Source organism: Sarcophilus harrisii, chromosome 2, assembly GCF_902635505.1.
Source record: "Sarcophilus harrisii chromosome 2, mSarHar1.11, whole genome shotgun sequence".
Taxonomy (NCBI): domain Eukaryota; kingdom Metazoa; phylum Chordata; class Mammalia; order Dasyuromorphia; family Dasyuridae; genus Sarcophilus; species Sarcophilus harrisii.
In genome coordinates, this window is record NC_045427.1 from 478,666,680 (window position 1) to 478,682,314 (window position 15,635).

At 42.5% G+C, this 15,635-nt stretch overlaps 1 protein-coding gene across 1 annotated transcript in view; it reads right to left on the reverse strand.

Moving 5' to 3' along the window:
• Positions 1-13,554, reverse strand: part of NIBAN2 (niban apoptosis regulator 2) — a 96,078-nt gene extending 82,524 nt beyond the window's left edge. Inside the window, exon 1 of the mRNA XM_031954676.1 lies at positions 13,252-13,554. Coding sequence (XP_031810536.1) covers positions 13,252-13,306 — 55 coding nt within the window. The 5' untranslated portion in view covers positions 13,307-13,554. The remainder of the gene's footprint in view (positions 1-13,251) is intronic.
• Positions 13,555-15,635: the final 2,081 nt, after the last annotated feature.

Here is a 15,635-nt window from a genome sequence, read left to right on the forward strand (position 1 = left end):
GAGAAAGAATGGGTAGAGGAGAGCAGAAAAGAAGAAAAAGATGAAAGAGAGGAAATGAAAAAGGGGGAGAGGAGGAAACAAAAAGACAAAAAAGGGTGTCTGTGGGGAGGGGCGAGGTGGAGAAAGATGAGAATAGAAGGAGAGAAGGTAATGGGGGGAGGGAGAAAGAGATCGAGATTCCACTTTGAGACATAAATTAGAACATTTTTTTTCTCATGCAGTTTTGCCAGGGAAACAGGAAAGGAGGGAAGAAGGGCAGGGAACCCTTGAATTTGCTCAGTAGGCCCCCACCCAGAATTTTATGACAGAGGAAATTTTCTTCCTCCAGCCATTAATCCCCAGTACATGGTTGAAAGGGCCTATTTCTCCCTACAAAACTCTGGGAGGTACTCTTGATCTCTTAGCATAATTTCGACGAAGGAGAAAGACCCCATTGTCAAGGTTACACTGCAATACAGATATTTATTTTTAAAAGGAATTTTAATAAAGAATTGCCTCCCTCTTACCTGCTTGGGATATGTTTATGGAAAAGCATGTCCTCTTTTCCTCTTTCCCTCAAACACTCAGAGAGAGAAACTGTTCTTTCCCCAGCCCAAGCAGGGGCATCAGAATACCTTTCTCAACACATTTACTGGCAGATGGCATTTTTTTTTTTTTTTTTTTTTAGTTAGGAGGCCAGCAAAAGTTCTCAAAGATCTCCAGCTGTGCACTCCCCTTTATCACTACTGCCTGGAAAAGGTTCCTGGGCTTACAAGAGAAAGTGTCCTGAACCCAAGATAAGGGCTACCCTTAACTTCCTTCCACTTCCTTTTAAACTCAAATTTTTAAATTCAAATTTAGAGCTGGAAGTGAACTTCAAAAGGCATCTAGAGCAAGGTTTCTTAACTTTTCCCACTCACTGAAATGAGCAGAATCAGGAGATCATTATACACTTCAACAACAATACTGTATGAGGATGTATTCTGCTGGAAGTGGATATCTTTGACAAAAAGAAGATCTAATTCAGTTCAATTGATCAACGATGGACAGAATCAGCTGCACTCAGAGAAGGAACACTGGGAAATGAATGTGAACTACTTGCATTTTTGCTTTTCTTTCCGGGTTATTTTTACCTTCTGAATCTGATTCTTCTCGTGCAACAAGAGAACTATACGGTTCTGCACACATATATTGTATCTAGGATATACCATAACATATTTAACATGTATAAGACTACCTGCCATCTAGGGGAGGAATTGGAGGGAGGGAAGGGAAAAGTCACAATAGAAGTGAGTGCAAGGGATAATGTAAAACATTACCCATGCATATGTTGTCAATTAAAAAAAAAACAAAAAAACTTTTCCCACTCACAACCCCTTTCTGTCTGAGAAATTTTGAGGGTATATAAAACAAGTATACAAATCAAACATTTACTGATAATTATAATTTTACAATCCCCGTATATAGTTAAGAGACCCCATATGAAGGCACAAACCACAGTTTAAGAAGACAGTATCTAAAGCAATGTCCATCTTTTATAGATGATGAAACAGTAACTCAATCAAAAACATTTAAGTACCGATTCTGAGTTAAGCACTGGGTAAAACCCAGTCTGTGCCTTGAGAAGAAAAAAAATTGTACAGAAATAATTATGGTAAAAATGGAAGGAATTTTAGACAAAGTATTAGCAATGAAACGGATCAGAAAAGGACCCTTGCAGAAACTGGGATTTGGGTTGAGTCTTGAAGGAAACAAAGAAAACCAGACGGTAAAGGTAAGGAATGAGAATATGCTAGGTATGGGGGATATCCAAGTACAAAGGCACAGAGATTAAGAGATAGAATGTTACATATAAGCAACAAGGAGGCTGAAAGATTACCCAGACTACAACAGGCACTCCAGTTATTAACGATCATAACAGTTCTGTTCTACCTGAGGTCTTTCTTACCATAGTATCTTAGCATGACAACATATCATGACTTAGAGGTACTACCAGATTCCTAAAGAACATATGCTAGGGGAGCATAAATTCTGGGAGCTCCTACTAGATTAGAGAATCTCTGAGTAGGGGTCTGGTAATCAAAGGATCATAGATTCAGAGTAGGAAAAGAACCCTTGGGGGGAGAGAGAGAGTCATCTAGTCCAACCCTCTTATTTTACACTTGAGGAAACTGAGGCCCAGAGAGGCTGAGTGATATACACAGTGACAACCAGAATTTGAGTCTATTATTGTAAAATTTTGTCTGAAGATCAGTCAGATTTAGAGGCATTCTTCATCACCTGGCTCACCTTTGGTGAGGCAGAGGTAGATGCCTTGTTCAGCCATAAATGTTCTCAAAGTTCATCTCTTAAATTGTAGAATAACTATTTAATCTGCATTCTGAGAAAATCATGGAACCTGAAATATTGAGTACTCATCCTCTGAGGTCTAGCCCAAGTCCTCACCCTTACGCCGAGTTTCTTTTATGATGACTCCAGGTCCTATTGCTCTCTTTTCTGTACTATTTTCTACATTTTTGGATGCTACAGTCCATTCTTTCATTACTCACTGTTTTCTGGGTAAGTGACATCTCTAAAGCTATACTACAAATTTCTGAATGGCAAAAAGCCATGTCTTATAACTCTTAAAAAGCCCCACAGAGTTGGCATATGATAGGTGCTCATACCTCCCCTGTAACTGAATGGCTAACTACATCAAAAGTTTTCAAAGATTATGTCTCCCAACTTTTTCCTTGTTCCATATATAATTTGTATATTGTCTCCTCTAGTAGAGTGTACCTTAAAGATGCGGACTTTCTCTGTATTCCCAGAACTTGACCCAGGGTTTGGCACTTAACAAATTCTTACTAATAATATAGATAAAAGGCTGGAGCAGAATCTATTATGCTTCAGCTGAAGGTTAAAAAAAAAAAGAAGTAGGAGTAGTGGTCCTGATCTCAGATCAAGCAAAAGTAAAAATAGATCTAATTAAAAGAGATAAGAAAAGAAACTACATCTTGCTAAAGGGTACTATAGATAATAAAATAATATCAATACTAAACATGTATGTGTCAAAAGGTATAGCATCCAAATTCCTAGAGAAGTTAAGTGAGTTGCAAGAAGAAATATTCAGCAAAACTCTACAAATGGGGGAATCTCAATCTCCTTCTATCAGAATTAGATAACTCTAACCCACAATATAAATAAGTTAAGAAGTTAACAACTAATTAAGTTAGGTATAATAGACCTTTGGAGAAAATTGAATGGGGATAGAAAAGAATATTCATTTTTCTCAGAGGTACATGGCACTTAAACAAAAATTGATCATGTTTTAGGGCATAAAAACCTCACTATCAAATGCAGAAAGGCAGAAATAGTAAATGCATCCTTCTTAGATCATGATACAATAAAAATTACATGTAATAAAGGGTCATAAAAAAATAAATTCTTGTTAACATAACTCAAAGAGCATGCAAGCATGTTAGTGGACTAAAAGTTTCAGTCTCATCATCACATACTATTTGGACCTTACATTTCCAATTACACACTACTCTTCAATAGCATATAAAAGAGTAATACTGAGGGCAAAAGAAATGCAAGAATTACTGTACAGAATTGAAAGAGGCCTCAGAGGTGATCTGGTCCAAGCGCTTTACTTTACAGATGAGGGCCTATGAGGTCCAAGAAGTTAAATAATTTACTCCATATCACCCAGCTAGTTAGCTAATGGCACTGCCAGGACCAGACCATATTTCTGATGTAATATGTGCCTTGAACATAGTAAATGCTTAACAAATATTTACTGAATATTGTTGAATCATTTGTTGAATCATCTCTGGGGTCCAGGACATTTTATAGGGAATAGCTGTTCCTTTCCAATTTGGGGGCAAGAAAGCAAATCAAAATAGACTTTTTAAACTTCTCTGGAATGAATTGTGCTCATCTACTGCAAAGCTCACTGTTAGCAGATGATGAAATCAGCTCCTAGAGACAAAAAGTAGCTTACCCAACATCACACCACTAGTGACCCAGCCTAAGAGAATGTACCTTTGTAGGCTGATGGGACCTTGAGGAAGGCATCACACCCTGAATCAGGGCAGAGTTCCAAGAACAGAAGGCAAAACCCAACGTGAATTTCTTAAGAGGCAGAGAATATTTCTTTACCCTGTAAATCTCTTTTAAAAGAACCCAATCACCAGTTTTGAGCCAACCACTCCTTCCCTCCTTCCAAGAACCCCTTCCCTTTCCTCTTTCCTTATGCTTCCTCTTGCAAGTCACCAAAAGAATTAAAGGACAGAATGATATCTTCAGATATTGAAGTCCTGTGTATAAATGCTTAATCTGTCAAAATGCCTTATTATATATAAGTGTATGCCTAGGTTTGTATATTCTGGTTCTAGCAAATTGTGAGTTCCACTAGGGGCAGACACAGGGCTGATTTTTGTGCCCAACACAGAGCTTAGCTCTGCGGGTGTTTTGTTTGTTTATTCGGTTTTTAAATTATACCCTTTATAGGCCCCACCTCTGGGCCTAAAGACCTAATCATTCCTTTCCCGCTCCCCCTCTGCTTTCTGGCCACATCATCCTGATTTTTAGTTCTTCTGCTGTTTCCCAAGACAGCAAAACTAAAGCAGCAATTTTAGAACAATCTGAGTGTCTGGGAACTGAGAATAAATGTCCATATTTCTGAGCACAAAAGGCATTCTGCCCCAGGGTGGCCTGGTTTTCAAAGTCTTTTAAGGGCTTTATCAGAAATTCTTCGAAGATAAGAATCATAGAATATTAGAATCAAAAGAATCACAAAAGGCGAGGCAGAGCCAGAAGAGACAATGGAGATCATCAAGACTGCGATAACTTTAAGGTCACATAAAATAAGTTTAGTTTCCTGTAAACTACCTTTAAGAATGTGGGATATATTATGGGGGGGAGGAGGGGAGAAAGGCCTAAGTTTTCATCTAGTCACTATCCTTGCCATTATCTTACTCTGTGACTCTGGGCAAACGACTTGCCCTGAAATATCTATTTCTTCACATCTGAAATAATGAGTGTACTTGATAGAGCACTAGCCTTGGAGTCAGGAAGATCTGAGTTAAAATTCTGCCTGTAACACTCAGTATAACTATGACTAGGCAAGTCATTTAACATCTTCAAGTCTTTCATTAGTTTCTTCATCTATAAAATGATGGGGTTGGAGTCACTGGCCCATTAGGTCTCTTCTAGTTCTATATCTTTGATCCTTGATTAAATGAGGTTACTTCTAACACTAACATTTTGTAACTCCATGAAGAATGAAGAATAGGATGGGATTCCCATGACTGGAGCAAAAACTCTAAAGAGGGAATTGGGGGGGGGGGGGAAGGGTAATTGGAGAAACAATCAATTGATCTGGTGGCTGGAGTGGAGAAGATAAGAATTTTCTTATGTCCCGCCTCCATTGCCCCTTCTTATCTTGTAACAGAGGCCTGCAAGCTGAGGAGAGGGGGCCCAGGAGGGCACTAAAGGAGGGAAGGATCCAAGAGCAAATCCTACATGGCATGTTGGCAGCCCTGAAATTCCTGTTACCAGGGGGCTGAAGCTGGTAGACCATTTGAGCTGGAAAGTTCTGAGCTACATTAGGGCGAAAGGTGAGAATTTTTATTAAGTCCAGCACCAATAAGAGTGAGTCTTAAGAGGGGGTGGGGGTAGAGGTGGTAATCACCAGAATGACTAAGAAGGGGGGCCCAAGTCCGAAATGGAGCAAGTCAAAGCTTCGAGGCCAATTATCAATGACATTGGAGCCACTTACACTGGAATGACAGCTGTACTTCTAGTCTGGATACTCACAGTTAAAAAAAAAAACCCAAACCAAAAGAGAACAGGCCCAAAAACTGTCAGTCAGTCAACAACCACTTATTAAGTGCTTACAATGTGCCAGGCACTGTGTTAAGCATTGGACAGGTTAAAACCAGGTCCTTCTAGGACAGACTACTTTACTGAGGAAGGAACAGCTCTGTTGGGTTACAGAAAATCAGATACTTCACCACCACTGCCATCATCCCACCTTTCCACCCCCCAACCTTCCTCCTAAAACACACTTTCTGCACCAGTAGCAGGTCTGACACAGACAGGGACTGTTCAGGCAGGAAGAGACAAGCTAGGACATTCCAAAGAAAGCGCCCATAGCCAAGCCACAGAGCCCAGAACAGAACCTGGGGGGTGGGAGGTGGGGGAACATGGTCCTTTCCAAAAACCCTTCAGTTGTTTTCTGTTTCCTGCTTGATCCTTAAATCTCAACTCCTCAGCTTGGCATTCAAGGCCCTCTATTATCTGGCTCCAACTTATGTTTCCAGACTTAGCTCTCACTACAACCCTATGAGAAATTTCTGCTCCAGGCAGATCGCGTCTGCTCCACTGGCCCCTTAATGTCTCTTGTACTGTTTCCTTTCCTTTTGTTTTTGCAGTTTCCTCTTCTTGGAAGGAAGGAACCTCTGGGAAAGCAGTCCATCCTCTTAACACCCTGATCAATTCCCATCCCCTCAAGGAAATCTTTCTTGATAGCCTCAGACCACAGGGAGATTCCTTTAAATTCCTACAATGCTTAAGTGTGTTGTGCTATGTACAAATGAGAACCCATCACAAAATGTTTCCTATTATTAGTTGTGTTTTTTACACATTTACATCTTTTTTTTCCAAATATGACACTAAGTTCCACAGAGACCATAACCAATAATGATAGCTGACATTCATGTACCACTCTAAGATTTATAGGTCCTTGGAGGTGTCTAAATGGATCTTCAAAATAACTGTAAAAGGTGTAACCCTATTTTACAAATTGAGATTAGGAGAAGTTAAATGAGTTGCATGGTTAGTAAGTATTCTCTATGAGATTACATTCTATCTATTCTGTATATATCTGGTATGTATCTTGTTATTTACATGTGTAAATAATCACCATTAGAATGAAGGCTCCTTAAGAGAAGGGACAATTTTGGTTTCTTTGTATTCCTAAGGCTTAGCACAGTGTGCTATGAAATGCTTAATAAATGCTTGCTGAGACTAGCAGAGTAGTAAGTCAATCCTAGTCCTCTCCTGGCTCCAGGTCCAGATCATGTTTCATAGTCCCCCTTTTATCTAATAATTTTACCAAAAGGGAAAGCAAAACCTAACAACTCATATAAAAATGAACACAACTAATATTTTATCTTCTTAATTCATTGTCTAGTGCTTCTCTCACAAGAGCAGACTGCTTCAGTTGCCATCTAACTCATAGTAAGTAGGTCTTCAATAACAGGTGATTGACCTCTCCACCAACCCAAGCCTGTAGATGGGATATGGTTTGGGGTTCTCTTCATCCTTCCACAAAGTTTCCTGTTCGATTGCAGAAAGGCCATGTTTGAGCTTGGTGCTTCCAACTGACCACCACTTTCCTCTATAGACTCTATTCCAGATATATGCAATTTAATGACTTACCCACAGTCACACAAAGCAAGAGCTTGCCCAAATAAGTAAATAAATAAGGGAAAGAACCCCAACCTTAGAATTGATAGATATTACTGAAGGCAAGAGGATCAATTGCACATGTGGCTATTTATGTGGAATGTAAGCTAGTGGAAGTGACTGCTTTCTTTTTTGTCCTATTTATTGGTATCTTTTATTTTTTACATCATCTTCATTTCCTACTTCCTTTTTCTCCATTCCCTAAGAATAAAAGAGAGACAGAGAGAAACGGAGAGACAGGGAGATCTGGAGAAACCTCAAGGACTATTTAGTCTAACCCCATCATTGTACAGATGACTTAGCACAGGGACTAGTACACAATAAGTTCATAATAAATGCTTGTTACACTTATTGACTTACAGATGAGAAACTGAAGTCCAGGAAAATTAAATCACTTGCCTAAGGACACAAAAAAAGTGTCAAAGCTGGGGTTAGAACCCAGGTTTTTTGGCTCTGGAATCTGTACTCTTTTACTCATTCTTTAGAAGGCTTTGGAGACTGAAAGCTGTGGGTTCAAGTTCTGCCTCTGACACATACTAGCTTTGTGATCCTGAGCAAGTCACATAGTTTTGACCTGCTTTGGACAATTCACTAGACTCTTAAGTTGCAGAGGAGATAGCAAGCTGCACTGCTAGAGGGAGTGCCTTCATCAGGAATTTCCCTGTAACTATGTGAAATCACAGGTGCAGACCTTATTGCTCCTCTCACCCCTGCCTGTGGAACTCTGGCTCTTTCCATTCACTGTAACACTGTTGACCTGAGCTCCATGCAACATACTTGCTCCAGAAAGAGGCTTACACTTTCTAATTTAATTCTTTCCTCCTTTCTTTTCTTTCTGAGTGTCTCATGATTTAATGTCATTCACAGAGCATGCTTGCTCTAGGTGCATCTGGGATTTCCAGACACACATACTTATGGGTAACATTATTGATGAGAGGTGTTGCCTGTGTTTTCTGTGCTCTTCCCCTCATGGTCTTGAGCTACCATCATTCCGTTTCCCCTATCTCCACCCTCCTCTAAGATCTATAGCCCTGATTCTAGGATTCCATGAGTCGCAATTACTTGACTGCCTATCTGCCTGGTATGAAACCCCAGCATCTGCCCTAATCCTTCCCCATTCTATGGAAACCCTTCTTCTCTAGTCAAGGAAGTGGAATGATTGGGGTGGGGGGTATCTAAAATGTTGTTCAGGAATTTCTGAAACCACAGGATGATGCTACAAGGAGACCTGAGGTTAAATGAGTCATGAGCTATGCTGGGAGGGTAAGGGGAGGAGACTGTTCAGAAAGAGAATAGCCCTGGTCAAAGGCAGATTGTTCATGAGTTTCAGACATGAGTAATAAGGAGAGTGATCTACTTGTGCAACCTATACAAGAGCTTCTGACACATGACGGCCTGTTCCTTCTCCCCTTATTCACTCACCCCCTGCAGGCCTGTCTTTTTATCTTCCACAGCCTGTCTTGGGCCTGGAATTTACCCAGGCAATAGCACCCAATAGAGTAGCCATCAATTAGGAGATGAAACTGCCCCCTCTCCTCCATTTTCAGGGTTTCTGAGTTATAACATGAAAGTCCTCAAAGATACTCTGTGCTAGTCAAGGCTGGAGCTATCGAGAGGAGGGACTGAATGATTACAAATACTTCGATCTGTTCTCAAAGCAGCTGTACATTTGGGAGGTCAAAGTCAGTCAGCTTTAGCAATTCCTTGCTCAAGGACAAATCCCTTAATACTCTCTTCTTCCTTCAGTACAATAGTCTCATTTGGCTTGGCTCCAAAGTCAATTTTGCTCACTGAGCAGGGTGCCTTGGTTAAGCTGAATTAAATTTTTCTGAGTTGGGAAGAAACAGAGGGGATGTGGGAATGAGAAAGATGTTGTCTCAGGCAATTAAATTGACTAGATAAAAAAAAAAAATTAAAAGACTTTTGTAACCCTAAAACATCTGAATAATTAACGATTTCCTTCTGAAAAAGGTATTATTAAAAGGAAGATTTCAACTCAATTTCACATTTAATGAATACCTACTATGTGCAAGGTTCAATGATGATTTGGAGTCTTTCATTCTTAACTCTGTATTAGGAAACCACATGTATCCTAGCTCTCATATCCAGCAAGATGGATGTTGCAACTCTATGGTTTTTTGGGGGAGGAGAATTATTATCCTGTAAAGTAGAAGTTTTAAATGTTTTTGGCAGTCTGGTAAAACCTGTGGACTCCTTCTTAGAATGTTTTTAAAATAAAATACAAAAGATTATAAATGAAACTAATTATATTGAAAAAGTTATCAAAAATTTTTTAAAAGTTCATTGGTTCCAGATTAAGAATCTCTTTTATAGAATACAGAACAGTACAGAAATCTGTGATTACCATGCCCTTGGAAAGCAAATGCCAATGCCTCCCCAATAGAATGTAAGCTCCTTGAAGGCAGGAACTATTCTCACTTTGTAGTCTCAGCACTTAGCACAGAAACCCACATGAGAGAGGTTTTTAAATAAATGCTTACTAACGATTGATCTCCACACCCACGCCCAGACAAATCAGAACCCTCTATTGTGTGAGAATGGTATGTGATAGTAGCAAATTCACACAAAATTAAGATGTTATCGATATCTGGGCATGTATAGTGAAGGCTCCATCAGAAGGCAAATGCCTAAACCACCCTCTTCTAGTCCAACTGCATCCACTGAATAATCCACTGGGTATCACTTCCTGTTCACTGTGGTTTCCTGGTCCGAAGTAAGTTGATAGATACCTACATATCTCTGGGGCAAGATGACATGAAGCTAAAAACCAGATTCCCTTTACCTCCAGAGATCTGTGGACAACCCCACAGCTGCAAACTTTTTTTAAAGCATATTTTTAAAAGATTTAAAACATTTTATACTTCAAAGTATCAAAGATGCATCAGCATCGAACACAATATTCCCTCACCAACCATGGCCCAGTTGACTTGAAGGAGTACGAGGTCCAATTATATAATCTCAGAAAGTGCATTAAAGGCACCATAGCCCATGCTATACCTTCCAGTATCCCATTTTAGATAATTCTGTTAGAAAGCCCTTCCTTACATAAGCCAAAATGTTCCTTGGGTACTTTCACTCACTGGCCTTAGTTGATGCCTTCTAATGTTATACAAAATAAGCCTGTTTTCTCTACACAAGACTCTCTTGAGTAGCGATTCTCACTACCACCACTATGTAGACAGTTTGCTTGGTCCCTAAGCTGCAGGAGCAGAGACAGCCCAGCCTTTATAAGTTTGTCCTGAGGATGTTTTAGATATCAACGACAGACTCCTTATGCTAGAATGTCCAATACAGACAAATGGACATTCTCAGAGTTCTATAGTATAAGTTAAATGCTAAGCAACTGTTCCTAAAGACAAATTTTGAGGATACCAACATCCAGGATCATGTTGCTATGGAGATTGAAATGCCAGCTTTTGGAGGGCTAGGGGTGAGACTGGAGAGCTTGGGACATACACTTTAGAAAGCAGAAGTCTATCAAGTTTGCCATTTATCCCACTTGGATACTAGTTAGTAAGCAAGTTGATGCTTGCAAGATGCTTTGAAATCCATGGATGAAAGGGACTGAATAAACAAAACATTATCAACAGTTTGAAAGCTCCTGACCTCTGCTAGGACTTGCCACTTGGCTTTCACCTGCTCTGGGGTTTACAGGGTGGAAAACTTACCCTAGGAAACTAAACTTCCGGATAATAAATATCCTTACATCTGTGGGAAGGGATGCTCCTTAAGATGACTTTTCAAAGGGACTGAAAAAGGAGGTACCATATAAGACCTCTAGAAGTTTCACTGATGAAAGTGTCCTCAAAGCAGAAGGAGGGAGACAGAGGGGGGGAGGGCCCAAAGGGGATGAAATGATTCCATGTCTTTGGAAGCAGCATTTCCAAGGCTGCTCAGATCAATGGGAGGTAAGGCATTAGATCCTCCATTCCCCGCCCCCGCCCCTTTCAGACTTCGGCCCCAGGTGGGGCTGGACCAGGAATTCAAAGCATTTGAAGGAGAGTGTGGAAGAAAAGCAGACCCTTGGAGAAAGCTTCCCTATACTCCACCGTGGTTTCAGTAAAGGATATTCAACTGATGTCATGGGGGTAGAGGGGCAGTACTTGGGTGGGGGATAGAGAGTAAGAGCTTTGAGATCAACCCTCTATTTCCTCTCCACCTCCCCAGGGCAGGCTCTGCATAAACAAGTCTCAATAGAGCTGGACTTCAACAAAAGTCCCTTCATCTTGGACAGAAGGGCCTTGGGAATGCCTTCTGTTTCCTAGAGACCAAAGGTTCATACCTCTTTTGTGGCACTATCATTTTCTGTCTGAGATACAATTCATCTTTTCCAAGTTTCTTGAGGGACCTTAAGATGCCTATGGTAGGCATTTTGTAAACATTTTATTGAAGGAAAGTTAAATATTTTAAGTCAGGGTACTAGAAAATGCATTTATACTAAATTAACAACAAGTATCTACAGTAGAGTAGCAAAAAACACCTACATTGGAATTTCTATGGGGTTCTGCTTGGATGGTGGTTGTCCCACATTCCAGTCCCCTGAGTATGTGCTCCGGATTTTCAGAAAAGCTGGGGACTGGAATACTAGCAGACAGTCTTCAGCCCTCCAAAGGCCCCAAACCAGCTTTCACTCCACAGGGGAACCCAAAGTACCCTGCCCTATGCCTCACCACACCCTGATTCCTCTTTAATGCTTCTGGAAAATGGAGAATACTAATCTATGGGAGCCAAGACACAGCAGCTGACACTCATTTATACTATTTCCCCATCCTCACCTTCTCGGAGATTTAGTTGGGAGATTGTGGGGTTTTTGTGAAAACCCACATGATCTACTAAGAGTCCAAGACCCCTCACACAACTGTAATCTGTTAGATGACTGAACATTTACTACAAGTTTACTCAGCATCTACTATAAGTGTCCAATACTGTGCTAGGTACCGAAAGGGACATAGATTTATGAGATGATAGCTCCCAGGAATGAGGGCTGGAAGTGGGAAAGGAAGGCTCCAGGAAGGAGATGAGATTTGCCACTAATTTTGAGGATATGCAGGAGGAAGAACAGGAATGAAGAAGCACGGCAGAGTTAAATGGAACTGTGAGACCAGGACGACTGTCCAGCCCTGCTGACCGTTATTAAAAAGTATTTTACCCCAAACCTCCATGGCACTGCTCAGAGACCCTTCTGTAGGGCGCGACCACAAAGAGTTTGCCAGAGAGATTTCCAAACTCCCAGCAGCTTCAAAGATACAGGGAAAAGAGCAGAAGGCATTCTCTATGAGCAAGTAAGTGGGCAAGAGTGGAAGACTGAAAGAGGGAGGTGGCACTCAGACAGGGGTAGGATTCACCAGTCTCCTCCCAGCGAGGGCTAGAGCCTCCAAGAAGGGAAGAGCTGGAATCGAAGCTGGGCCTGAAGCCCAGCCACCGACCCAGAAGGCACACACCCGGAGATCAAATAGCAGGACTGGGCACTCAGGGGACGGGACTAGCCTCAAGTCTGCTCCACTCGGGGCTAACCGCTCACACTGCAAGAGGCAAGGCGGTCCCCGCGCCCGAAGACAGCCTCCTCTCCTTTCCGGAGCCCAGGAGCCGAGCCGAGGCAGAGGGGCGGGGGACGGGAGGGAGCCACAGGGCGGGAGAGTGGGGAGGGGAGGATGGGAAGGGACGCGGAGCGGAAACCCGGCTAGGGTTGCGGGCCCCCTCGGGCGGGGAGGCAAGAACGGAGGAGGGGAGTCCGGCCTCCCTGCAGTTCCGGGGACCACCCGATGGGAGCCCGGGCAGACAGCACAGGGCGCTCACCTGAGATGTATTGCCGCCGGCTGTCGTCCAGGTGCGTAGACAGCACGTCCCCCATGGCGGAGACAGAGGGGACCCGCGTAGCCTCCCGGTGCAGCCCCTAGACGCTGACCCCAGCCAACCAAGCCCGGGGCCGAGCTCGCCTCCTGCGCGCCGCAGTCTCAGAATCCAGCGGCTTTCTCCATAGGCTGGGCAGCGTCCAGTGTCCAGCGCCCGCCTCCGCCGCCTCCTGCTAGCCCAGGGAAGCCCGAGGCGCCTCGGCCGAGAGAAGCCCGTTCGGGTCGGACCCCGCCCCGCAGCCGACACGCCCTCGGCCGGGCCGAGCCCACCCCTTGCGCCCCAGGGGCGGGGCTTTGCCTTTTTCTTTGAGACTCACTGGGCTGGGAAGGAGGGGAGAGCAAAGGGTAAGAGCTACTGAACGAAGCCAGTTCCTCCACCCCAGAGTCTGGTATTTCCCGCATTCCCCAAATGGTGGAAAGGGAGGGGGGGGCAGTGGTACTGGAGAGGGAGTTAGTCCTGAGCTCCGACTTCATATCCCCTCAGGGTTGTTCATCCATAACAATACCAACACCACTGGCTGGCATGTACAGCGTGCAGGTTGTGCAGAAGGGGTGGGGGGCAGAGAGAACCGCAGCCCTAACAGAGGCTTCTGGGAGGGGCATGTACCCACCCAGCCTGTGGAGACCACTCCGTGATTTTCCCATCCCCAAAACAGGCAGGGTTGGGGAGGGGGAGAAACAGATTTTTCAAATTTATTTTTCAAAATTTGTATAGTCTTCCTTTGACCTGAGTATATGACGTCTTCCCAGTACCTGTGCCTGTGCCTCACCCACTGCTCAAAAGCACCTCGGTCTTTATCCTCCCAGATTCCCAAGGTGTGTCTGATGCTCCAGGGGCATCAGAGAGAAGCGGGGGAGTGCCCAGGAGGAAGGTGTGGCCATTCAGCGAGTTGTAGAACTCTGGCACCAAACTGCCACCTTTGTCTGGGCTCAAGGTAAACCATCTCTTACTGAGATTGATTTGGGCAGTTCACGTGGGAGGGAGGATCTGGAATAGAGGTGAAATGTCAATTTAATGTGAATTCACATGTATAATTGAAATAAAATCGTTTGCCTTGGGGGGACAGAAAGGGAGGGGATCATTTGGAAATGAAACATGTTTTATAAAGATTGTTAAATTATCCTTACTTGTAATTGGGAAATAGTTAACAAAATAAATAAAAATAATTTAAAAAAGCAAATGGCAATGAAGAGTCAGTTTGGAATGGCAGTGTATTAGGAAAAAGAGGGGTAACCTGGTGAGTCCCGGCTTAGGGCACACTTATCTTTACCAATATAGGGTGGATGGATTGTGATCTGTTCCTCTGGGGAGTACACACACCTTGATGAGATCATTAAGCTCTTGAAACATCCTAATGTTTCCTTGCAGGTGTGTACAATAATTTCGAGTCTTCAAAGTACCTTCATGTACATTATTTTATTTGAATCCCACCTAGCTCTTCCAAGCAGGCAGGGCAGATGATGGTACTATTTTATAATTTTTTTTTTAAAAGAGGAATGATTGTTCAAGATCACAGGTAATCAATTATAGAATGGGAAAGGACCTCAAGGACTTCTACTCTAATGGGCATCTGAAGCATTGATGATTTTCCAAAGTGACCATCCAGTCTACATTTGAAATTCCGTAGGGACAGAAAATCCTGTCAAGGGCTCTGCCAAGGTAACCTACAACATCTTAAATTGTTTAAAAGTTTTCTTGGAAGAATTAGGATTCAAACACAGGTCTTTTGAGTGCTAGTTCAGTGATGTTCATATTAGATCATCTTGAAACAAGGTTAGCATTCCTCAGGCCAAAGCTTTATCTTCCATGTCTGCCCCTCTTTTCTCCAGAGCTAAGTTCTCCTATTTTAGGGGCTCAGGGAATTTTTTAAAATGAGTTGAACAATTGTGGGTTGAGAATAAATCTTTTCCCATAAGTATAATGCCCCTAATTGAGTTACACAGTCCAGTCAGAAGGCTAGCTAGTCAGCATAGTGTTTATAAGAAGGAAGAAAGCATTCTTAATAAAATTTACAATACTGGTTCTCAGATTTGACCTGGAAGTATTTGAGCAATTCTATATTGGCTCTGCAAGAAATGAATTAGTACCAGTGGATCAGGCATAAGGTTCAAAAGTGATGGGAACTTGCAGAGTTAGGTGTAGGGGTTAAGGGTGTGGTAGGCTCTGGAGTGTCACTAGATCTGGATTTAGGTTCTGACTTTGGTAAAGTTATTCCTGGCATGATGTTACACAAGTCCTATAACCTTTGCGGACCCAGTTTCCCTCTCTTATAAGTTAGAGTTGGGGCAGCTTGGGGACAAAGAGATAGAGAGAGCACCAAGCTTGAA